This window comes from Balaenoptera physalus (assembly GCF_965194825.1).
Source record: "Balaenoptera physalus genome assembly, chromosome: 20".
NCBI classification, from domain to species: Eukaryota; Metazoa; Chordata; class Mammalia; order Artiodactyla; family Balaenopteridae; genus Balaenoptera; species Balaenoptera physalus.
Genome location: NC_138901.1, coordinates 52852967 through 52878459, shown reverse-complemented (window position 1 = coordinate 52878459; position 25493 = coordinate 52852967). Strand labels below are relative to the sequence as shown.

General features: G+C 48.8%; 1 protein-coding gene across 5 annotated transcripts in view; it reads left to right on the top strand.

The window, feature by feature from the left end:
• Positions 1 to 25493, top strand: part of ITGAE (integrin subunit alpha E) — a 69547-nt gene that overhangs the window by 7904 nt on the left and 36150 nt on the right. For all 5 annotated transcript variants that reach the window (XM_082443810.1, XM_082443813.1, XM_082443812.1 and 2 more), the window contains exons 2-11: positions 11248 to 11368; positions 18725 to 18816; positions 20066 to 20133; positions 20485 to 20602; positions 20825 to 20971; positions 21385 to 21500; positions 22098 to 22249; positions 23250 to 23403; positions 23888 to 24038; positions 24545 to 24612. In XM_082443810.1, the coding sequence (XP_082299936.1) occupies positions 11248 to 11368; positions 18725 to 18816; positions 20066 to 20133; positions 20485 to 20602; positions 20825 to 20971; positions 21385 to 21500; positions 22098 to 22249; positions 23250 to 23403; positions 23888 to 24038; positions 24545 to 24612 (1187 nt within the window). The remainder of the gene's footprint in view (positions 1 to 11247; positions 11369 to 18724; positions 18817 to 20065; positions 20134 to 20484; positions 20603 to 20824; positions 20972 to 21384; positions 21501 to 22097; positions 22250 to 23249; positions 23404 to 23887; positions 24039 to 24544; positions 24613 to 25493) is intronic.

The window sequence follows — 25493 nt, the reverse complement described above, 5'->3', positions numbered from 1 at the left end:
ACAGGCGGCCTGCAGGCCTTTCTGGGTGCTCTGGACTGGGCGTCAGGACGGCTGAATCTGGTCCTAGTTCTGTGGCCCGGCTCCTTGTATAAGTTCGGGCAAACCGTTCCCTGCCCTGCATCCACCCCTCCGGGGTCAGTTTGCTAAACCGAGAACAGCACTGTGAGAATGTGTATGTAAAGTGCCCGGCGTGATGGGGGAGAGAGGGGGTGGGTGCGGGCAGTGGTGGCTGACAGGATGGAGGGGGCTCTGACTCAGCAGGCCTGTGTGGCCGGGACAGCTTGGAGAGGTGGCCCTGTGGGCGGCGTGGCGACAGACTCTGGTTCAGCAGGGCTCTCACCACTGGCAGCCCGAGAGGGGGGCTTGAGCTGGAGGGCAAGGCTGTCAGACAACGTGACAGGCCTCCCTTGTGGTTATAACACTGACGTTAGCACCCACATACTGAGCCTGCAAGATGTCAGATGCTGCGCCCGGCCTTGCCCCACTAGTCTGCACGGTCCCACATCACAGATGGGGAGACTGGGGTGAAGTGACAAGCCCAAGGTCCTTCAGGGACTCCGTGGCAGAGCGAGGATTTGAACTCAGGACCGTCTCCCTCCTGGGCTCATGCTCTCTTCTCTGAGTCGAAGTGGGAAGTGGGAAGAGAGGGGGTCCCCTGACGGAGGCACAGCCCGAGCAGAGGGGCCACGACAGGGGCCTGGGGGAAGTCTGCCCCAGCAAGGCGGCCCACGCCTGGTGGACCCCAGGCACTGGCTGGCCTTATGGGAAAGCTCAGCGGACCCGGTGACACTCCTGAACACACACACACATAAATGTGTTCTCATGACCTAATTACCAGCTCGATAACCCAGAGCTCTGCCCCAGCTCTGAGCTGCTGGCACGACAGGGAGCCGGGTCTCTGTTTACACCATACCCCTCCTGCCCCCCGCCGCCCCCACAGTGCCCCCAGCTTTTATTAAAGGCTTTAGAAATAGGCAGACCTGGGCCCCAGACACAAATTTCAATTTGCTGATGGGTCACGAGCAATCACCCGACCTCTCTGAGCCTCAGCACCTGAGTATGGTACCTGGAAGACAGCAGGTGGTCCAGGAAGGTGGCTGTAATGGTCTCTCTGCTTATCTCCTCCCCTTTCCCACCCCTCAAGAATCTTGCACCAAGATCCCTCCGTTGAACAAAGCAAAAATGGGGATGGGGGCGTGGGGTAGGGGATCAGGAATCTCTGGCCCTCTTTGATGTTTCCAGGACACCTCATCTGGGCCTGGCACTGTGCTGAGCCGGACTCTGTGGTTGGGGGTGTGTCATGGATGACTCAAATCAGATTACAGTTTTGGGGAGACAGACTTTATCACAGATCACTCTGACCCAGACACGATTTAGTCAGAGCCAGACAGAGACCCCACAGGATGCTGAGAGAGCTCAGGGACCACTGGGGTACTCTGGCTGAGAATCTGGATTGGCTCCTGGGGCAGGGCCCCAAAGGATGGGGCAGAGGTGGGAGAGTGACGAGGAAGGCACACTGGGCAGAGGGAACCACTTGTGCAAAGGCCCTGCGGTGGGAGGTATGCAGATGGTGTTCAGGAAGTGGGGTATCGAGGAGCCAGAGAGCAGAGCTGGCAGAGGGGGCACTGGGCTGGGCAGGGAGGTACCATGGATGCCGGGGGAGGAGACTGGACTTATCACAGGGGTTTCAATTCATGTCTGTTAAGTCACACAGATGGTAAAAAGGGGAAAGAATGCCTTCCGGTCGCCCCTTGTAAGAAGTGGGTAGTTCTCCCTTTTTAGTTTTTTTGACCTGCCCCATTATTTTAAAACAAGTTTTATTTTAGCACATGGTATATTTTTATGAGTCACCACCAATCGCTCCAGGCAAGGCAGAGGTATAAAGGGAAAGGAATAAAGTACAGATGCCTATTTTGTGCCAGGCTTGGGGAGGGGGGCTGGGAATTGAGAGGAGAGAGTGGACACTACCCTCTCACAGGGTGCCTGCTCCTTCAGCCTTTGGAAGGTTGGTTTTTGGTTTTTTTTTTAATGTTTTATCTATTTCGGCTGCACAGGGTCTTAGTTGCGGCACGCAGGATCTTTTAGTTGTGGCATGCGGGCTCCTAGTTGTGGCATGTATGTGGATTGTAGTTCCCAACCAGGGATCAAACCCAGGCCCCCTGCATTGGGAGCACAGAGTCTTACCCACTGGACCACCAGGGAAGTCCCTGGAAGGTTGGTTTTTAACAAAGTTTTAAGCATGTACAAAAATAAAGCAAATAACATTAATAAACCCAATATACCCATCACCCAGATGACACAGCTATCAAGATCTTGCCGCACTTGCTGCATTTATGTATTTCACTGTCGCTTTTTGTTTCCTTTACCAAAGTATTTTAAAGCCTTGCTGCTCACAGTTTGGTCTGGGGACCAACAGCAGCCTGGCATCACTTAGCGGGGGTTAGACTAGGATCTTAGCCCCACTCCCTGACCTACTGAATCAGAATCTGCATTTTCAAGAAGATACTTGGGTGATTCATTTGCACATTAATGTTTCGGAAGCATTGTTTGAAAGAAAATCCCCAACATCAGTCTTTTCACCCTTCAGTACTTCCATATGCATTTCTGAAGTACTTGGGGATGTTTTCTTACACAGCCATAATGTTGTCATCACCCAACAAAATTAACAGTAATTCTTTGGTATCATCTAATACCCAGTTCTTAACTCAAATCTTCCTGTCTCAAAATGTCTATTTCTAACAGTTCAAATCAAGAGCCAAACAAGACCCACACATCACGTGTGGTTGCTATGCCTTTCTTAGTCTAGAGTGTCCCCCTTGCTCATTTTTGAGGTTTGTGTGTCTTTTTCAAATCTTCACTTTACTGCAGAGCTCAGTTGCTTGTCTTGCGGAACATCTTCAGGGTTTGTGCGTTTGCTTCCTCTCGATGTGATTGGTCCTTCAATCCCCTACATTACCTGAAACTTGGAAGTTAGGGCTAATGCCTTCATTAAATTCAGGTTTAAATTTTTTGGCGAGCATCCTCTAAACAATCAGGAGGATTTTGCCACACGTCCTGCATTTATCTCACTCCCTTTTTTCTGTTTCCTTTGCCGACGTATTTTAGAGAGTTGCTTCTCAGTGTGGTCTGATGACTGGCAGCCTGGGCATCACGTGGGAGCTGTTAGAAATGCAGTATCTTGGGCCCCAGTATTCTTCCTAGGGGGTCACACTAGGAGGCACACATGCCTGGGGGGCCCACTCTTAGCTGCGCTGAGATGAACTAGTGGGCTGGGGGGGTCAGCCTAATTGTGAAGTGCGCTATCAAAATTTCATCTAACTAGTTTCATCTATTGATGATCATGGCCTGATTTAATTGTTGTATTTCATTATGACTTGCAAAATTGTGTTTTTATGGTTGTATTATTCCTTCCACATTCATTAGTAACGATTCTTCTGTAAAGAACTTTTTGTGGTCAGCTAGGACCATTTGGTGACCCTGAAATGCAGCGCATACAGGAAAGGCAAAAAAATTGCTTAATGCTTTCCCTTTAATAGTCAATTTTCAGAGTAAGGGCATAATGCCCTCATTACTTCCAATGGTGAAAAATGCAGTGTTTTGTTTTCTTTCTGTCTTTTAAGTATCATTATGAACCCCTGGAATTTTTGTGTACTCAATGTGCTTCAGATACTTGCAATTATTATTTTTTTATTGAACTGTAGTTGATTTACAGTACTGTGCTAGTTTCAGGCGTACAGCAAAGTGATCCCATTATACATACATACATATACATATATATTCTTTTCATATTCTTTTAATTATAGGTTATTACAAGATATTGAACATAGTTCCCTGTGCTATACAGTAAATCCTTGTTGTTTACCTATTTTATATATAGTGGTGTGTATCTGTTAATCCCAAACTCCTAATTTATCCCTCCCTCCTCCCCACAATTATTTTTTAATGTAAACTTTTTTGAAGACAACACATGCAAAAATGGACAAATTCAGATCAGTGAATTTTCAGATTACATCAAATCCACATGCTGATACCAATTTCAAGAAACAGAGGACATTACCAACATCCCAGAAGTACCTCCCATGGCCCCCTCCAGTTATTACCTTACCCCCAAGAGTAACCACTCTCCTGACCTCTGATACCATGGATTAGTTTGCCTGTTTTGAACTTTGAAATAATGGAATTATACAGTATGTTCTGTTTTGCTCCTGTATTTATGAGATCCAACCCACCTTGTTGTTGATTATTTTCATTGCTGTAGAGTGTTCCATTGGTGAATATACCACAGCATATTTTTTCTACTGTTGATGGATATTCGGGTTGTTCCAGTTTGGGGTTGTTATGAATAGTGAGGCTATGAAAATTCTTGTACATGTCTTTTTGTGAATATATGAACACATTTCTATTGGGTTTTTGCCTTAGGGTAGGATTACTGGGTCATGAGTTATACATATGCTCAGCTTTAGTTGATAACTGCTAAACGGTTTTCTAAAGTGATTGTACCGATTTACATTCCCACCAGCAGTATTTGAGGGTTCTAGTAGCTCCACATCATTGTTAGCACTTGGTGTTTTCTTTTTCATTTTAGCCATTCTGGTGGTTGTGTAGTGGTATCACATGGTGATCTCAATTTGCCTTTCTGTGAAGTCTAATGGTGCCTTCTCATATGATTGCTGGCTATTTGGATAATCTCTTTTGTGAAATGTCCTTTTTCTGTTGGCTTACATGCCTTTTTCTTATTGATCTGTAGGAACTCTTTACAGATTCTGATATGAATCTTTTGTCAGATATTTGTATTGCAAACATTTTCTCTCTCTCCGTGGCTTGCCTCTTCATTCTTAATGATGTATTTTGATAAACAGAAGTTCTTAAGTTTAATGAAGTTCAGCTTATCAATTCTTTCCTTTATAGCTAGTGTTTTTTGTGTCCTGTTTAAAAAATATCTGTCTACCCCAAGGTCCTTTGTTTTCTCTTAAAAGCTTCATTGTTTCATTTTTCATATTTAGATATATGGTCTATCTAAGTCCACATTTAAATCTTCAGTTCATCAGGAACTGACTTTTTGTGTATGATGTGAGAGAAGAGTCAAGATTAATTTTTTTTTTCAGTATTGATATCCAAGTGACCCAGCACCATTTATTTAAAAGAGCATTCTTTCACCACTGTTCCTCACTGTCACCTTTGTCATAAATCAGGTGCCTATGTTTCTGGACTCTCTGTCCCATTGATCTATTTTCTATCCTTGTGCCAATATAATTCTGTTTTAATAACTATAAATTTATAATAATCTTGATAAATGATAAGTCCCCAAATTTTGTTATTGTTCTTCAAGAGTGCCTGACTATTCTTGCCCTTTGCATTTTCATATAAATTTTAAAAATTGGCTTGTTAACATCACCCTTCCCCCAATAATTTGCTAGGACGTTGATTGTGGTTGTATTGAAGCTATAGATCAATATAGTGATAACTGACAATAACACGGAATCTTCTAATTCATGAACATCATCTGTTCCTTCATTTTAGATCTTTAATCTCTCCCAGTCTTTTTTTTTTTTTTAAACATCTTTATTGAAGTATAATTGCCTTACAATGGTGTGTTAGCTTCTGCTTTATAACAAAGTGAATCAGTTATACATATACAATATGTTCCCATTTCTCTTCCCTCTTGCATCTCCCTCCCTCCCACCCTCCCCATCCCACCCCTCTAGGTGGTCACAAAGCACTGAGCTGATCTCCCTGTGCTATGCGGCTGCTTCCCACTAGTTATCTATTTTACATTTGGTAGTGTATATATGTCCATGACACTCTCTTACCCTGTCACATCTCACCCCACCCCCTCCCCATATCCTCAAGTCCATTCTCTAGTAGGTCTTCCCAGTCTTTTAATAGTTCTTAGTGTAGAGGTTTTGCGTATCTCTAGTTAGAGTTACTTTTAGACACTTGATTTTTTTTTTTAATAGGAGATAAACAAATTTTAATTCATACACACAAAGATCTCATAGAAACAGAATATAAGATGTGGCCAGAGCAGGCAGCTTTTATACTTTTTAGACAAAGAAACAATAAATTTATGAGCAACTGACATGACAAAAAAAACTTAGGTTTTAGGTGAAATTCATTAATTAATTAATAATTAGTGAAAAATCTAAACAGAGTTTGGGCTTTGGGTAGTAAATTAAAGAAGTAACAAGGTTTGTTTATACAGACTTCACAGCCGGAATTCCCACTCTTTGGCCATAAGGGCATCCTTCTACCACGTGCAGGGAGGGTACCTTTCATATAAGGGATTTATTTCCTGCTTTCAGGGAAACAGAGAGGAGGATCGAAAGTGTTCCTCTTGCACCAACTGTTTCTTAAGTAATTTTAATTCAAAATAATCAATATCCCACTGAGAAATACTTTGGATTTGCCTGCCCTGGACCCCAACAAGGTTAAATCTCTGATGTATAAACTCGAGAGGAGAGTCTCAGTAAATAATTACCGAGTATATTCAGAATTATTAAGTGTATAAAGAATAGAGGACTTATATATTATTATAAAACCCCTCATCAAATTCTCTGGGGTTGGGACACATAATTTTTCGAGGCAGAAGCCCGGTGTAGACACTTGGTTTTTTTATGGCTCTTGTTAACGGTGTCTTTTAAAATTTTTCATTCTTCATTTGATCATTGATGGTGCATAGAAGTACAACGGTTCTTTGTGTTTTGCCTCTGTATCCCATGACCTTGCTTAAGGCACTTATTAATTCTCAGTGTTTGTGGATCTGTTGGATTTTTCAATCTACTTATTTAATCATGTCATCTGCAAATAATGACAGTTTTATTTTTTTCCTTTTTAATCTTTGTGCTCTGTATTTTTTCTTTTTTCTTACTGCTGTGAAACCTCCAGTAACATGTTGAATAGAGGTGGTAATAGTGAGCATCCCTGTTTCTTTTCTGATTTCAGGGGGAAGGCTTTCAATAACTCACCAATAAGAATGACGTTGGGAATTCCCTGGTGGTCCAGTGGTTGGTTAGGACTCCACGCTTCCACTGCCGTGGGTGTGGGTTCAATCCCTGTTCGGGGTGATGAAATCCCACAAGCTGCGTGGCATGAAATAAAAAAATAAAATAAAATAAAAATAAAATAAAATAACCCTGGCAGTGCAGTGGTTAAGACTCTGCACTTCCACCGCGGGGGGCGGGGGTTCTATCCCTGGTTGGGGGACTAAGATCCCGCATGCCACGTGGTGTGGCCAAAAATTTAAAAAAATAAAAATTAAAAAAAAAGAATGATGTTTGCTGAAGGACTTTTGTGGATATTCTTGATTAAAGACATTCCCTTCTATTCCTAGTTTGCTATGAATTTTTTAAATTACAAATCAGTATTGTATTTTATCAAATACCTTTTTCAGCCTCTATCATAATGATCATATGATTTTTTTTTCTCCTCTTTTTTCTGTTAACATGATGAATAAATTGATTCTTTTCGAACGTCACACCACTCTTGCATTCCTGAAATAAACTCCACTTGGTTGTAAGGTATTATGCTTTTTATATACCCCTGGGTTTGATTTGCTAATGTTTTGTTTAGGATTTTTGCATCTACGTTCAAGAGAGAGATTGCTAATTTTCCTTTCATGTGTCGCTCTTGTCAGGTGCTAATATCAATGTCATGCTGGCCCCACAAAATGACTGGAAAGTGTTCTCTCATTTTCTCTTCTCTGGAACAGTTCATGTAAGATTGGTATTTCTTCTTTACGTGTTTGGGAGAGCTCACTAGTGAAGCCATCTGGGCCTGGAGTTAATGGATTCAGTTTTTAAAATTTGGGATTATTCAGATTTCACTTCTTTTGTCAGTTTTGGTAAATTTATTTTTCAAAGAATTTGTCCTTTTCACCTAAATTGTCAAGCTTACTGGCATAAAATATATACTATCCTCTTATTATTTCATAAATATCTTAGGCTCTGTTCTGATGTCCTCTTTTCATTCATATTGATAATTTATGTGTTTGCCTTTTTTTTTTCTTGATCAGTGTTGCTAGAGGGTTTTATCAGTTATATTACTCTTTCTGAAAACTAAACTTTAGCTTTGTTGATTTTCCCTACTGTAGGTTAGTTTTCTATTTCACTGGTGTATGCTCATGTCTTTATTTCTTCCTGTACTCTCTCTGGGCTTGATTTGCTATTCGTTTAGCTTTTTCAGATGGAATATTAGATAACTGGTTTACAGCCTTTCTTTTTTTTTTTTTTAGCATATGCATTTAAGGCTCTGCGTTTCCTCTAAACACTGCTTTAACTGTATCACACAAGTTTTGATTTGTCCTATGTTAATTCTCATTCGGTTCAAAATATTTTAAAGTTTCCATTATGATTTTATCTTTGGCTCTAGGTTATTTAGAAGTACATTGCTTAATTTCCAAGAAGTTAGAATTTTAAGCAGTGGAGCAGCATGCTTTTAAAAATTCTTTCTGGCAACTGGTACGGAAAGGATGTACCCAGAGGGAGAAGTCTTGGAAGAGAAAGGTCAGGAGACTAACGAATGTGTCCAAGCAGGAGACAGTAAGGTCAATGGGGCAGAACTGAGTCCCTGGAGACGCCAAAATGCACATGAGAATTCTGAGAATGATAAAGGTGGTATTTCAGATCTGCGGGGATAATATGAGCTATTTGAGAAGTAATGTTGAGACAATTTCATTTTGGGGGGAGAAAAAGTATAGCTGGATATATGCAAAAATAAAGTCTAGATGAATCAAAGACTCAAGCATAAGAAATGAAACAAAGAAAATATCAAAGAAAACATGAGTGAATTAAATAATCTCTGAGTGGGGAAGCATGACACAAAACTCGAGTCATACAGGAAAAATAATTTGACTACATAATAAATGTAGATGTGGGGAAAAATATAAGCCAGTCAAACAAACAGCTAAGTGAGAAACAGTCTCTAACACATTGACAATTTCTTTTGGACAAAAAGCTCATATAAATTAGTAAGAAAACAATAAAGACCTCATAAAAATGGATAATGTATATGAATAAGCAGGAAACAAACTTATAATAAGAGGCTTGACTTTACTCATAATGTAAAAAATAGTTTTTTTTTTCAAATTTTTTTTTTTTTAACGAGCTGGGCTTTTAAAAAATATATTTATTTAATTAATTAATTTTTTTTTTGGCTGTGTGTTGGGTCTTCGTTGCTGCACACGGGCTTTCTCTAGTTGCGGTGAGCGGGGGGCTGCTCTTCCTTGAGGTGCGCGGGCTTCTCGTTGCGGTGGCTTCTCTTGTTGCGGAGCACGGGCTCTAGGTGTGCACGGGCTTCAGTAGTTGTGGCACGCGGGTTCAGTAGTTGTGGCACGTGGGCTCAGTAGTTGTGGCATGCGGGTTCAGTAGTTGTGGCACGTGGGCTTCAGTAGTTGTGGCACGTGGGCTTCAGTAGTTGTGGCATGCGGGTTCAGTAGTTGTGGCACGTGGGCTTCAGTAGTTGTGGCACAGGTTCAGTAGTTGTGGCACGTGGGCTTCAGTAGTTGTGGCACACAGGTTCAGTAGTTGTGGCATGTGGGCTTCAGTAGTTGTGGCTCGTGGGCTGTAGAGCGCAGGCTCAGTAGCTGTGGCGCACGGGCTTAATTGCTCCGCGGCATGTGGGATCTTCCCCGACCAGGACTCAAACCCGTGTCCCCTGCATTGGCAGGCGGATTCTTAACCACTGCACCACCAGGGAAGCCCTGAAAAATAGTTTGGGAACAAAATGATGAGATACTCTTTTAAAACAAGGATGAGGAGGTCCGCACAGTCTGCTCAAGCGATGCTGTGAGGAAATAGGCCTTCCATTCTGTTTTTGGAATATGAATTGGCACAGCCTCTTTGGGGGACAATCTGTCTATATCAGTTTTCCCCCCAAAATTTTTAGTGAAGAATTTCAAACGTACAGAAAATTTGAAAAACTTGTGCAGTGGACAACCACATACAACACTTAGATTTTACAATGTATAGATTTTACAATATGTATTTTTTTGTATATTACATATATGTAAAATATGTGTGATAGTGCAAATATAACAAAATGTTGACAATTGTAATTGACATATATAAAATATGTTTATTTATATCCATCCATATATATTCATCTATCCATCCATCAAGCCGTCTTATATTTTGATGCATTTCAAAGTAAATTGCAGACATCAGCACATTTCATCCCTAAACATTTCATCATACACATCAACTAGAGATCAGTATTTCCTTATGGTTCTTTTTTTTTTGAGGTAAAATTTACCTACAGTGAAACACACAAATTTTAAGTGGACCATTTGATGTATTTTTGACAATGCACACCTTTGTAATCCAAACTCCTATAGAGATATAGGATATTTCTATCACTCCAGGAAGCTCCTTTCTGCTCCTTCCCAGTTAATCCCCATCCCGCATCAGCCCAGGCAATATTTTTTTTTGCTATAGATTAGTTTTGCTGAACATCATGTAAATGGAATCATACAGTAGATACTCTTTTATGTAAGACTTCTTTCACTGAGCATAATGATATTCATGATTCACCCATCTTGCTGTGTGTGTCAATTGTTCGTTCCTTTTTACTCCTGAGTAGTATTCCATGGTCTGAATATGTCAGTTTATCGATTCCCCAGTTGATGGACATTTGGGTTGTTTCCAGTTTGGGACTGTTACAAATAAAGCTGCTATAAACATTCTTTTTCTGAGGTATTTTTGAGGACACGTGTTTTCTCTTGGGTCACTTGATGGGCAGGTACGTAGACAGAATGTATGCAGACCCTCACCCTGGGGCCCGTAGTCTATTTTAACTTTGGTACATGACACGGTGATGAGCATGTGCTCCGTGGCAGGTATAGAAAGTGCACAGTGGGAGGTGTGAGAAGGTAGCAAGTGCTCTGGGACAGAACCAAGGAAGGCCTCCTGGAGGAGGGGGCCTTGGTGCCAACACAGCTTGGTTTACTAGGAGGACCAGGGGCTCTGGGTCAGACACGCCTGCATTCCAGTCCTATTCCCATGGAAAAAAGATTCTTAGTAGGGGGGTACTTCCCTGGTGGTCCAGTGGTTAAGATTCCGCACTTCCACTGCATGGGGCATGGGTTTGATCCCTGGTCAGGGAACTAAGATCCCACATGCCATGCAGTGCATCCAAAAAAAAAAAATCCTTGGGTGTCTTGCTTTCCTCATCTGTAAAATGGGGATAGTGGCACTGCAGGATGTGATGGAATAACGGTGCCTCTTTTTTTAAATGTTCTTCTTTTCTCTTCAGGCCTGGCTCCCCTGGCCGCCTTCAACGTGGACATGGTCCGGACCTGGGTGACTCCCAAGGGAGACGTCCCCTACGTGCTCAGCTCACTTCTGCATCAGGACTCCAGCACCAACCAGACCTGGTGAGTGGGGCCTGGCGCACGGGGCGGTGTGCGTGAGGACTGAGGAGCCCTCCGGGAGCCTGAGAAGGCCCCCAGACAAGGCCTCGGCACCCCACCCCCCAGCCTGGGGAGAACCCCCTTTCAGAAGGGTGTGCAGGGGAGAGGCCGTTAGCTCAGGGCCCATTCTCCCAGCCCCGGCCCCTCTCCTCACCCTGGCCTCTCTGGGGGTGGGGGAGGGGAGGCTAAAAAACTTTTAAAATAAAATTTATCAAGGCTCTTTTGTCTGTTACAAAAGTAACGTGCTCAACATAGAAATTTTGGACAGTGACGGAAAATATTTCTTTTAAATGGAAAATATGAGGCAGGCGGGCGTGGTGGTTACCAGGAGGCTGTGCATCTGGTCGCCGTGGTTCGGTGACAGCTTCGCTCTGTATTTATAGCAAGGCACACAACCCCCAGCCTCAGTTTCTCATCTCTGCAGTGGGGGTGATATTTTCCTACCTCACAGGGTTGTGGCAAAGAGTATTTGAGTTCATGCACATAAAGTGTTTGGCACAATTTCTGGCCAAATTTAAGATCAATACGTATTACTTTGTATTTTAAACTTCTCATCTGTACCCACCCATTAGATAAGTAAAACATTTTAAGTCTGATAGCATTCTGCTGGTAAGGATGTGGTGAAACAGGAACTTGTAGGAATGTGAGTTGGTTTAACCACCTGGGAGAATCATTTTGCCTATCAGGTAGAGCTGAGGATGCACGCGGCCCTTGATTCAGAGATTCCACCCCCAGATACCAACCCTAGGGAACTTTTGGGGCACACCTAGAGATATTGACTGTGACATTGTTTTGAAATAAGCATCATCGGAAAAATGGAAGACATAAGGTGTGAATCATCCAATGAGACACTGAAAGCAGGTAAAATGAACAAATTGAGTGCAGTAGTTATGAACCGGATCAGTCTCGAAACACATTGTAAAATGAAAAAGGCAAGTTGTAGAATTATTTATACCATGGCCATTCACTCCGCAGGCATTTATACAAGAGCACCTACTGTGTGCCAGGCCCTGAGGGAACAGTGGTGAGCAAAGCAGACACAAATCCTTATGCTCAGGGGAAATAGACAAGAAGCAAGTAAATCAAATGTAGATTCTATCAGATGGAGGTAGTGGTGGTGTGCTGATTAGAGACATGTCTTTGGTTTTAGGAGAAGTTCTGCAGTGAAGGGTCACGACACACACTCCAACGTTCCCTGTTGTCACCAAGATGACATTTAGAGCTGCTCATTTTGAAGCCAGGGTTCAGTCAAGGTTCCTGTGTTGCGTATCGTGGCTGTATCTCTTTAGTCTCCCTTACTCTAGAGCAGCCCTTCCTCTCCCTGTCTTGTTCGTGGCAGGGCTCTTTCTGTGCTTGCTCCACTGCCCAGCTGCCCCTGGCTGGTTCCCTACCCTACCCCCCACCTGCCGCTGCTTTGCTTCTGGTCCACGGTGAGGGGTTTCCTTCAGACCCGGCACCCCTGAGCCATGAGCCCAGGGTCCAGATAGCTTTGGGGCAGAGCCAGGTGAGGCACTCAGGGCTCCTGGCTGAGTGGAGCTCTGTTTGGTGGCAGATGGGTGGGCAGTGGTGGCTCCCGAGGCAGCCTCATAGCCCTGGACTTGGGCCATGACCACGCCAGCCAAGTGGGCTCAGACCCCGTGCTTGATTTCCTCACTGTCCAGTGAAGAGGCTGGTGACCATTAGATTTAAGTTTAAGTGGTGAGGGCAGGGCCCATTCACTCATTCATGCATTCGTCAGTATTTATGGAGCGTCTACTCAGTGCCAGGCAGAGCTAGGGGGATAAGATACTAAAGGAGACACCGTCCCTGCCCTCATGGAGCTCCCAGGCTCTTGCGGGAAACAGACAAGTTGGTCGATGACAGGAGGAGTGAAGACTGCTCTGTGGGGACGTCCAGGGTGCGTTGGGGACATAGAGGCACGTGTGTCCTTCAGCCAAAGGATGTACCTCGACTGTACCTCGACACTGGGACTTAGGGGCTGAATAGGAATGAGTGTGAGAAGGCATGGGAGGGGGAGTCGGGGCTGCGGCAGCTGCGTCAGAAGTCTGGAAGCCAGCCTGAGCCAGGTTGGGGGGCTGGGAAGGTGTCGGTGGCTGAAACTGAGCGTGATGAGACATTGGATGGGGGAGGTGGGCCATGCTTTGTCACCCGGCACAAAGGTTTAGGGAGCCTGAATGGCTTGAAGGGTGGTGAGAAGGTTGTTAGGAATGTTCTGGCTCCAGGAAGAAGAATTAAAGGTAAGCATTGCGGTGTTTTGTCTTGGTAAAGTTCTATTGCTGCATTATTGCACAGAAAACTGCACGTCATCAGAGTGCCGCTCAGCGAGTGTTCACAAAGTGAGCCACGCACGTAAGCGGCGTCCAGATCAAGAGGCAGAACAGGACGAGCCTCGCATAAGCCCCCTGCAGGCATGTGCTCCCTTCCATGTGCATCCCAGGCGAGAGTTAACCCCCGCTCCCACCCCCGGCCCAGCTCTGCACTTTCTTTCACTGGGTGAAAGCACTTCTTTTTATCAGGCACAGGGTGCCCAGCAGTGGAATTGCTGGATCGTGGCTTCTCCACTGGGTCAGCATTCAGTTTTACCGAAGTTTGCAATGTGTGAGCGTTCTGCACTCCCCCCACTCGTCAAGGTCAAGGCCGGGTTTCAGCCATGTTGTGACCACCTCCTGCCCAGCCCCCTCCCTCCAGTACCCCAGCAGGGCCCTCACCACTCCAGCTTCAGACCCAACAGACTTTAACCCCCCTCCCTCAGAAGCCAAGCCGAGGGCTTCCCTAGTGGCGCAGTGGTTGGGAATCTGCCTGCCAACGCGGGGCACACCTTTTCGAGCCCTGGTCTGGGAAGATCCCACATGCTGTGGAGTAGCTAAGCCCGTGCAGCACAACTACTGCCTGAGCTCTGGAGCCTGTGAGCCACAACTATGGAGCCCACGTGCCACAACTACTGAAGCCCACACGCCTAGAGCCCGTGCTCCGCAACAAGAGAAGCCACTGCAATGAGAAGCCCACGCACCTCAGCGAGGAGTGGCCCCCACTCGCCGCAACTAGAGAAAACCCACGCGCAGCAACAAAGGCCCAACACAGCCAAAAATTAATAAATAAAATAAATAAATGTATATATTAAAAAAAAAGGCCAAGCTGAAAGGCCACAGTGGAGGAGGGGACTTTGAAGTACCCCTTGCAGAAGGCTCCGAGTCCCCCGGCGGGGGGTGAAGAGCCCACTTGGGCCCAAGAAAACCTCCCCGAACACCTGCTGAAGCAGAGAGGGTCTCACGGGTTTGAACGTGCAGGGGAGAAGGATGTGGTGGGAGGCACCTCTGGGTTCCTGCCTCAAACCTTGGAGCCTGAGACCACGGGCTGCCGCACAGGGCAGGAAACGCGCTTCTGGCCGCCCCGGCCGCAGAGGAACAGGCTGGGCTCCTCGTGCAAGGATGACACGTGCCTCTCTCTCCCTCATGTTGTTTCTCCGTAAGATGTAACAGCCAGGGCTGGCAGCACCATGGACTTGGCCGCTGCAGTGGGGTGGAGTGGAGTGGAATATAACGAAGGCCTTCCCCCTGGGCGGTATGGGAATAGACTGAGGACAGAGATTAGTTACAGCTGGGTGAAGCCAGGGGCTGGGCTGCACTCAGCCCAGGTGTAATAGGGTCCCTGGCGCTGTCAGCTGATGGTGAGCTCAGTTATAGTTTAGTTTGCCAGCCACTCAGTCGATAAACCTGGAGATCAAGAGACCACCCACCACGGTGGAGGTGGTTAAAGGGGTGGGCGGCAGAGGCAGCTCAGACAGGGCCCCAGGCCCCCGGCATTGCGTGACTGTGATATGGGTGGCAACCTTGGGTTCTGCAGTGAACAGCCTGTGCAGCTGTACATGGTAGTCTCTCCAGAACTCACAGTCTAAGTGGGAACAAAAGCCAGGGATAAGTGTAGGTGTCCAGTAGTGAGGGCTTCCTGGAGGGCTTGGAGGGGGTCAAGGTGCTCCTTCTTTTGGGAAGGCTTCCTGAGGAGCCGGCGCTTGGGAAGATTGTTCTGCAGGAAAAGGAGCTGAAAGGCATTGCAAGCGGAAGAAGCAGCTTGGGCCAAGGCCTAAAGGAGGAAGGAGAGCTGAGGCTATTCCAGGCCTGCACCTACCCCACCAAGACGTGGTCGGGTTGGATCCCAGTTCTGAGCCCACCTTTGCGGGGGAGCAGAGAATAAGGTGCTGGGCCCAGGGCTGAGGCTGAGGCTGGGAGGGGTCTGGGGAAAGAGGCAAGGTTGTTGAGCAGGCGACCTAATTTAGGGGCTCAGCTGCAAGCCCACAGAGCTCAGCTGCACGTGGTCCTCTGCCCCTCAGCCTTGCCCCAGATTAGCCCCCTCATGTGCTGCCTTGGCTGTTGTTCAGTCGTCATTTAACAGATGTTTACCAAACCCCTGCTCTGTGCCAGCCGCTGTTCCAGGTGCTGGAGATAACATGGCAAACAAGAGAGACAAGATCCTTGGGGAACTTACAGTCTAGGGGGAGAGACAGATAATAAACAGTAAACAAGTAAACAGGATGCTATCAAACGGGGACAAGTTCTGGGAAGGAAATAAATGGGACGATGTAAAGCAGAGTAACTGGCTTGTGAGGTGAGGCTGGTTGGAGAAAGCATTTGTGAGGAGGTGACAGTTAAGCGAGGCCAAGGAATGAGAATGAGCCAGGTTGGGGAGAGAGGGGGCACAGCAAGGCAGAGGGCCTGAGCCAGGAAAGAGCTGGGGGCAGCCTAGGAATGGAAGCCAGCCAGTGTGGGGCTAGAGCTTGGAGAGCAAAGGAGCAGGAGGGGAGTCTCAGCGGTGGGGAGGTGCTAGATCGTGCAAGGCCCCGTGGGCTGCGGCAAGGGGTATGGACTCTTTGCCTAAGTGCATGGGAGGCAGCTGAAACAGGGGAGTGACATGGTGTAATTTACAAGGGTAAATTTATTTTTTATTTTATTTTAAAAAATATTTATTTATTATTTACTTATTTGCCTATGCTGGGTCTTAGCTGAGGCACGTGGGATCTTCGTTGCGGCATGCATGCGGGACCTAGTTCCCTTACCAGGGATCGAACCCGGGCCCCCTGCATTGGGAGCTCGGAGTCTTAACCACTGGACCACCAGGGAAGTCCCAAGAGCAAATTTAAAAAACAAACAACAGAAAAAAATAACAGGGGGCTATTACTACACACCAGGCAAGATGATGGTGGCAGGGGAAACAGAGAGAAGAGATGCTCTCTAGATATAGTTTGGAGGAAAACCCAACAGGGTTTACTGATGGATTTGATGAAGGGGATGAGTGAAAAGACGAAGCAAGGGTGCCCCCAGGCTTTGGACTTCAGAACATAGTGGTTGGTGGTGCCATGTATTGTGTCAGGGAAGATGGAACGGTTCAGTTCAGGCAAGGGAGAACAAGACCATAGTTCTGATTCGAACATTCTAAGTTTGAGATGCCTATTAGACAATGGGCATTGTTTATTTATTAGTTTCCTAGGGCTGCTGTAACAATTCACCACAAACTTAGTGGCTTAAAACAGCACAGACTATTATCTTACAGTTTTGGAGGTCAGATGTCCAAAGTGGGTCTTACTGAGCTGAAATCAAGGCATTAGCTGGGCTGTGTTCCTTCTAGAGCCTCAAGGGGAGGATCTGTTTCCTCACTTCCTTTAGGTTCTAGGCGCTGCCTGCATTCCTTGGCTTGTGGCCCCTTCCTCCATTTTTAAAGGGTCTGATAAGGACCCTTGTGATTACATTGGGCCTACCCAGATAATCCAGGATAAATTCCCCAACACAAGATCTTTAACTTAATCTACGAAGTCCCTTTTGCCATAAAAAGTAGCGTATTCATGGGCTCTGGGGATTAGGACATGGACTTCTCTGGGCGGGGCAGGTCATTATTCTGCTTTCTAGAGCTGTGCTGGTCTGGCTTCTGGTGGAGGGATGCTAGCATTGCAGATATAAAGGTGGGAATGTCAGCATTGATAGGTGTATTGAAGCCAGGGATTGGAGGGGATCAATCACCAGGGAGAGTGTGTGGGCGAGGAAAACAGGGACCCAGCACCGGGACACCAGTGACATTTAGAAGTCAGACAGTGAATGAGCAAGCAAAGGAGTTTGAGAAGGAGTAGTGAGAGAGGTCAGGGGAATCAAAAAGAAAGTGATTCAAGGGAGAGATGGTTACTTATGCCCCAGGCTGTTGAGAGGTTGAGAAAGATGAGGGCAGAAAGGTGTCCCTTGGATTTGGCAATGTGTGGACCACCGCTGACCTTGACAGGAGCCCTGTCAGGGGTGGAAGTCAGCTTGGGGTGGGGTAAGCTGGGTAGGGCACACACACAGGTGTAGATTTTATTATTATCCTGTCACCCATGGAGATAAGTGAATGATATATTTCATAATTTTTTAAAATGTCAAGTAACGGTGAGGAAGTGGAAACATGACCTTGTTCCTGGCCCCCAAACCACTGTAACTTATCGTGACCTGTCTAATCCCGTTTATAAAGCTTCCCCTTCATAAAGCTTCCCCTTTATAAAGCTTCCCCTTCATAAAGCTTCCCCTTTATAAAGTCCTCTGTGGCTTCCTACTGCCCTCAGCATAAAACCTTGGACTTGGTTCACTGTTACCAAGCTCAGCCTCGGGCCCCTTCCCCAACACCCCCTACTCACAGCTCCTAGGATGGGGAGCTCTCTCCCTGTCTCGGGGCAGCCCTGATCCTCCCTGGGCAGCATGCACACTGAGAATGTTTAGGCTGACGCTGGCTCTCTGCTGTCTCCCTGGGCAGGGGGCAGAGTTTGCCATTGGGAATCACGTCTCCTGAGGCTGCCTTAACCAGGCTGAGGGGCCCAGAACCTCCAGTTCTGACCTGCCCCTAGGAGAGGGGCACAAGTGTGCTCTTCTCAGGAAGTGCTGTCACTGGGGCCAGGTGGGGCAGGCGCCCTTGCAGCCACTAGGAAGGCAGCACTGCGACCAACAGAAGCAACTGTGCTGCTGGTGGCTTCCTGGTTCCCCCCACCGCCATCAAAGAGCAGCGAGTCTTTATTTACCACCAGTATCACCCCATTTCTGTCAGGGTGGGACAGCAGGCAGAGAGGGGATGCATTTAGCCATTTCCTGCCTGGAGCTGTGCAAAGGTTGAGCCCATGCCTCCCTCGTAATGCAGATCCACCATCCTGGGCTGGGAGCCTGCCCGCCTTTCCAGGTCTGGTTTTCTCCATAGTCTTCCCCAAAGGGAACCTGTGGGTCTGTGGGCCTGGAATGGAAGGACTGTGTCTGGGCAGGTAGGGAGGAAAAGGGAATCGTTGACCAGCTCAACTTTGCTGCCTACTCTTTGGCTCAGGCTCCTGGTCACCAGCCCCAGAACCAGCAGGACGGCAGGGCCCCTGTATCAGTGTTCTCTCATTCAGGATGAGCTCCATTGCCAGCCAGTAGGTAAGTCAGTCCCTGCTCCCGGGAATGCTCCCAGGACCTCCTTTCTAGGAATCCCACTCATCCAGCCCAACCATTCCGGTCTCTCCACCCTAGACTCCACCACCAGCCACAGCAGGCCTTCCATCCTGGTGCCCAATCCCATCCCTACCCAACCCTAACCCCCAACCCACCTTTCCGGACCCAATCCTAACAACAAAAATGAAACCTAAAATGGATGGAGTGCTTACGGACAGTGTCACCTGACACTGCTAAGTGCTTCGTGGACTTTTAATCCTCAAAACCACACCATTTTACAGAAGAGAAAGCTACAGTTCAGAGAAGTCCTTTGGTTTCCACTATGACTAAGGTCACGCATCTGAGCAGCACCGCAGATGCAAACCCAACTCCACCCGATTCCAAAACCCAACCTACCGCAACTCACCACGCCTCAATGGAACCCAACCCTTCCCCCCCGCCACCCCGCAATCTAACTGTGGCCATCCTAGCGCCTAGCATGGGGTCTGCCATATATTAGGCGCTCTATAATGCTGTTTGAATGAACAAAGGAATGGACCTAATTCGCTCGGTGACCAAACTCTCCCTATCCCGCCCAGCCCAGCTGAAGGCCCACTTTGCTGACGACCGCTGGGCCGTGTCAGGTGGGGTCCTGGTCTCTGTGGGAGACGCTGTGTTGAACAGCCTCCATCTCTGCCTCAGAAGGGCACACGGTCCAGCAGGGCGACTGAGCGGTCCTGGGACTCAAAAATGCAAGTCGCCTGAGGCCCACAGTGGGGAGGGAGGGGAAGGAGCTACACTTCTGCCCCTGGGGATGTGGGGTGGTAAGATTCCCCGGAGACGGGACTTTGAGAGGGGAGAGTTCATTGGATTCTAGGGCCAGTCCCTCAGCCTCTTGCCATTCCTCCCTGGTGCTGCACACACCTGCCAGCTGGTGCTTCTCTGCCTGCCTGCCCACCAGCCCAGGGGCCCCTGGAGGACCAGCACCAGGTCTCAGTGTTTCTGGATCCCTATCACCATCTGTCACAGGCCGGGCACAGAGCAGACATCACGGGGCTTATGTTGACTGAGACACCGAATGAGCCTGGGAGAGAGGCCTGTCCTTGAAGGCCCCCCATCCAGCTTCCAGAGGATGCTCTGAGTGGCCAGCTCTTCCTCATGGGGCTTTGACCAAGATGGCCCTGTGCCCTCTGACCTTGGCTCCTGGGTTGCCTCCCAGCATTCCTCCCTCCTTACCTGGGCCTCACTGTTTCAGAGAATGTCCCCATCCCAAAGAGGAGGTACCGTGGAGTGACAATTGTCCGGAACCACCATGGTGTTTTGGTGAGTATGTGTGGCGAGAGAGGATGGAGGGCCTTGGGGAGCTGGTGCTACCCCTGTGGTTGACCGTGTGGATACCAGTCTTGACTGGCATGTTATTCTCAGGGCTGAGCCCAACGGTATCCCCGGCAGCCCCAGGGCTGACGGCGGCTCTGAGCTGGGTACTCCGTGTGACCCAGCACACTGACCCTGGCAGCGACTCCTACCCCTGGTGAGGGGTGAGCAAGCTGTTCCTGAGTCCCCTGCCTGGTTGAGCCACTGGGTTCTGACGTGGGGGTGTGGGTGTGGCTGCAACGAGGGGGCCTGGGCTGGGGGTGACCCGGGCTTTCCCCTCCTTTTCTCCCCCTCCTCTAGATCTGCATTCAAGTGCCGACCCGGTGGCCCCAGAGCCTCAGCTCAGAGCTCACAGGCAACTGCATCCTGCTGGCCCCTGACCTCCGTCCCCGTGCCCAGGTCTACTTCTCCGACCTTGGTAAGGACTGGACCCTCGTTGGACAGCTCTGAAGGGATATCCTGGGGTCTGCAAGAAGAGGCGCCAGCCCGTGGTAGATGCAGAGGGACACAGAGGCCCAGAGAGGGCAAGGCAGGCTTAGGCCCCATGTGAAGGAACCAGGGCAGAGCTAAGGGCAGGCTTACCTGGAGGTGAACGATGAGGCCGTCTGACTCTGAGCTCTTCCATGTGTACTTTTTAAAGAAAAATTACTGGACCCTGATGCCCCTGTGGATGCTGGAGACTGCTCCAGGAACAAAAAAGGCAACACGGAGAACACAGCCAGGCAGCGCCGGGATTTGAAGGTGGAGGAGGAGGAGGAGACAGAGGACGAGGACGAGGAGGCAGCTGGTGAGAAGAGGCAAATCTGGGTTGCTCCCAGAGCTGTCAGAGCTGACTCCCTAGGCTGGCGACCTCTAGGGGTGAGGCGTGCCTAGGTCCAAGAGATGGAGAGCAGTGGCTGGATTCTACAGGCCTGGCCAGTCCCAGCCCTGTCTCTCTCCATCTTACAGATGGGAAAACTGAGGCCCAGAGAGTGGGGGTGCTGGGAGTGACTCACGCAGCAAGTCAGAGCCTGAGCAGGTTCTGGCTCTCTCTCTGCCTCTGAGACAGAGGCTTCACTCTTGGGAATGGCACCAATGCCCTCCCTGAACTGAGCCCTCAGGGCTTGAACTGGGTGGGTGCCCTTCAGGGCAGGACGAGTTGCCCTCACTCCTGCCCCAGATGCCAAGCCCACTCCTGACCTGTTCCCTGTTTTGGCCCAGGCACCGAGATCGCCATCATCCTGGATGGCTCAGGAAGCATTGATCCCCCAGACTTCCAGAGAGCCAAAGACTTCATCTCCAACATGATGAAGAACATCTATGAGAAGTGCTTTGAGGTGGGCTTCCCTAAGAGCTGGACTCACACAGCTTGTGTGTTATCTACCGCTGTGAACAAACCGCCTCAAAACATCCACCAGTGATCTGCTCTCCTTCTATGGGTCAGCTGTTCGGTCTGGGCTCAGCTGGGTGGTTCTTTTGCTGGTCTTGCCTAGAGTTATTCCTGCAGCTGCAGACATCTGGTTGCTCGACTGGACCCTAAGATGCCCGCGCTTGTCTGGACCATGTGTCTCCAGCAGCCCAGTCCAACTCTCTCATGGCAAGCACTTTCCAAACCTCTGATTATATCACATTTGCTGATGTCCCATTGGCCAAAGCAAGTCACCTGGCCTATCCCGGAGTCAGTGTGGAAGAGGGGGACTACACAGGGACATGGATTCAAGAAGAAGTCTGTGATTCACTGGGAGCCATTACTATCACACCTTCCTCCACCCCACTGGCTTAGAGAGTTCCCTCTGCCTGAGCATCTCCTCCTGCCCAGAGACTAGGAGGAATGAGTGGATTCTTCCACTGCTTCCAGGCGGAGCCATCTAAGGGGCAGGGGTGGCCTTGGGCAACTCTGCCAAACTCCTTCCCTCTCGGCCCCTCCCCTGCAGTGCAGCTTTGCCCTGGTGCAATATGGGGAAGTCATCCAGACAGAGCTTGACCTTCAGGACAGCCAAGACGTTACAGCCTCCCTCGCCAGAGTCCAGAACATCACTCAAGTGGGGAGTGTCACCAAGACTGCCTCTGCCATGCAGCACGTCCTGTGAGTGTGAGGGCGACAGAATTACCTGTACACCTACTGAGTGCCAGTCTACGGCCCTGCCCAGAGGCTCTGAGGCATCCTACCTGGAGAAGGTGGCTGGACAGACTGTGTAGAGGAGAGGGTCAGGGTTCAGGCTCTTCCTTGGCTGAAAGGGGACACTGTGAAGTCTTCCAACCCAGCCTTGGCTGATAGATGACACCCCAAGACAGTCCTCCAAAAATTCTTCCAAAGACTCCTCCTGCGAGCAGCAGTAGGGCAAAGTGCTTATCGGAGGGGCTTAGTGGGCAGCTCCCTGGGTTCAATCCCAGCTACAGTGTGTACTCGTGAGACCTTGGGCGAGTTGCCTAACCTCTCTATGCTTCAATTTTCTCACTTTTAGAATGAGAATAATAGGGAATTCCCTGGTAGTCCAGTGGTTAGGACTTGGCGCTTTCACTGCTGTGGCCAGGGTTCAATCCCTGGTCAGGGAACTAAGATCCTGCAAGCCTCAGGGTGTGGCCAGTAATAATAATAATAATAATAATAATAATAATAATAGTACTTGCCTTAAAATATGTACGGTGCATACCAGAGTGCCTGGCACCTAAGTTCTATGTAAATCTTAGCCACTGTTTTTAATATCATTATTATTCCCACACATACACACGAGGAATAGACTCCAGTGCTGTCCAGCACCTTTCTTTTTCTTTTTTTAAAAATAAATTTATTTATTTACTTATTTTTGGCTGCATTGGGTCTTCGCTGCTGTGCACTGGCTTTCTCTAGTTGCCCAGCACCTTTCTGTTGGGAGCAGGTGAGGGGTAAGAACACCTGTGTTGCAGCCTCACCTCCACCCGCGCAGCTGTGCACCCAGGGACATCACCACCCCTCTTTGGGCCTTTGTTCTCCCAGGAGGGCTCCTTAATCCTCTTCAATTCTAAAACAGGTCAGTGAATAAAATCTCCCCAGGACTCAGTCATCCCTTTGGCAAAGTTCTCTCCCTTTACTCTCCCCGATTTAGAGACAACATCTTCACACCAAGCCATGGCTCCAGAGAAAAGGCGTCCAAGGTCATGGTGGTGCTCACTGATGGGGACATATTCGGGGACCCCCTCAGCCTCACGACTGTCATCGACTCCACAAAGATGCAGGGTGTTGAGCGCTTTGCCATTGGGGTAAGAACCAGGAGCTGGGGGGTACCTCGTGACCCTGTACAGCCTGGGGTGCGGAGGAGCCAGGGCTCCTAGAAGGGCTTCAGTAAGCAGCTTACCCAAACCCTGCTGCAGTCACAAACACTCACCAACTTCTCTTCTTTCAGCCCCCGTGTCCCATGCACCCCGCACCCCCCCACCCCACTCAGGGTCTTCCCCCAGACGGCTCATTTCCCAGTGGTGGTCACAGCTCACTCGCCCAGCAGTGATGGGGAGAGCAGTGGACACCCTGGGAGCCCACAGGAGGGATGTCAGGGAAGGTTCCAGGAGGAGCTGGTGCTGAGCTGAGTCTTGGAGGACAAAGAGGAGTAGCTGACCTAGGGCACAGGGGAGGCAGGAAGGGCTCTGCAGGCAGAGGGAATAGCATGGGCAGAGGTGAGGAGCCTGGTCTCTCCGGGCCTGGAGAGCCCTCGTGGTGCTGGCCCACTGACCCAGGGCCTCTGTGCAGGTGGGAGATGCATTTAATAAAACCAGGGCGTACAACGAGCTGAAGCTGATCGCCTCAGACCCCGATGAGGACCATGCCTTCAAGGTGACCAACTACTCAGCGCTGGATGGGCTGCTGAGCAAACTGCAGCAGAGCATCATTAGCGTGGAAGGTGAGGCTCCAGGTCCCTGGCCGCCCTGTGGCAGCGCCCTCGGCAATTCAGCAGGAGGCCCGAGGCCCGCGCTCCAGCCCCGCTCCTGTCCTCCCTCCATGTGGCACGCTGGCAACTCCTGTCACTTCTCTGAGCCTCAGCTGTTCCATCTCTAAAAAGGCAACAATATCCCCAGCCTTCCTCACTTCCCCCAAATTCCATGAAACCCTGATGAGAAGCTCTTTCTGGTGCTGGAGGAAGAAGGCTGACTGGGGCATGATTCCTGCTCCCAGGAGCTCCCAGGTGAGGAAACTGAGGCCCAGGAACAGGGAGGGGACGGCCCTCTTCCCAGCTATGCTGCCAGTAGCTGCTAAAGCAGGACCCAGATCTCTACTCCAACCTGATGCTCGTCCCATCCTACCAGAACATCCTTCCCTCTGGGAGGAAGCCAAGCCGGACCCTTCCCCGACTTGGTTTCTCCCTTCACCTCGGCCCACAGCAGTCTCACTGGGCGTCTTGGCTTCCAGGCACGGTCGGAGATGCCCTCCACTATCAGCTGGCACAGGTCGGGTTCAGTGCCCAGATCCTGGACGAGGTACGTGGCCGACTCAGCACCAGGCAGGCTCTCCACAGAGGAGGGGCCCTGGCGACTCCCAGGGACTCAGGGTCCCCTGGCTCTCAGTGCCCTCCTGTGGTGAGGCCTCTGAAGGAGCCAATTTAAGATTTTTTTTTTTCGTAAAGATTTTTTGATGTGAACCATTTTTAAAGCCTTTATTGAATTTGTTACAATATTGCTTCTGTTTTATATTTTGTTTTTTTGGCCCCGAGGCATGTGGGATCTTAGCTCCCCAACCCGGGATCAAACCTGTGCGCCCTGCATTGGAAGGCAAAGTCTTAACCACTGGACCGCCGGCCAGGGAAGTCCCATGAAAGAGCCATTTTAGGACAAAGGAAAACACTTCTGTGTGCTCGCCCTAACCTGGACCTTTGAGGTCAAGGAGAGAATGGCCCTGTTTATAACAGGAGGTCATTTCGTCCTGCGCTCAAGGATTAAGCAGCTTCCTTAACACAGACTGGTAACACCCAGGCCTGGGTGGGCTTGCCTACCAAGCCGGGTACTTCTCCCCACCAGAGGCCCTGTTCCCCACAGACGGGGAGGGATACGGGCAGTGAGGACACCGTCCTTGCATGTGGTGGAAGCGTGGTTAGCACGTCACTCGACACAGGTGGGCCTTGGGTGCCAGACTCAGGCTGTGCAGCCTCGGAGGACATGAGCCCCATTTTGCTCAGTCATACTTTTTTTTTTTTAATTTATTTTTATTTATTTATTTTTGGCTGTGTTGGGTCTTCGTTGCTGCACGCGGGCTTTCTCTAGCTGCGGCAAGTGGGGGCTTCTCTTGCAGAGCACGGGCTCTAGGCACACAGGCTTCAGTAGTTGTGGCACGAGGGCTCACTAGTTGTGGCTCACAGGCTCTA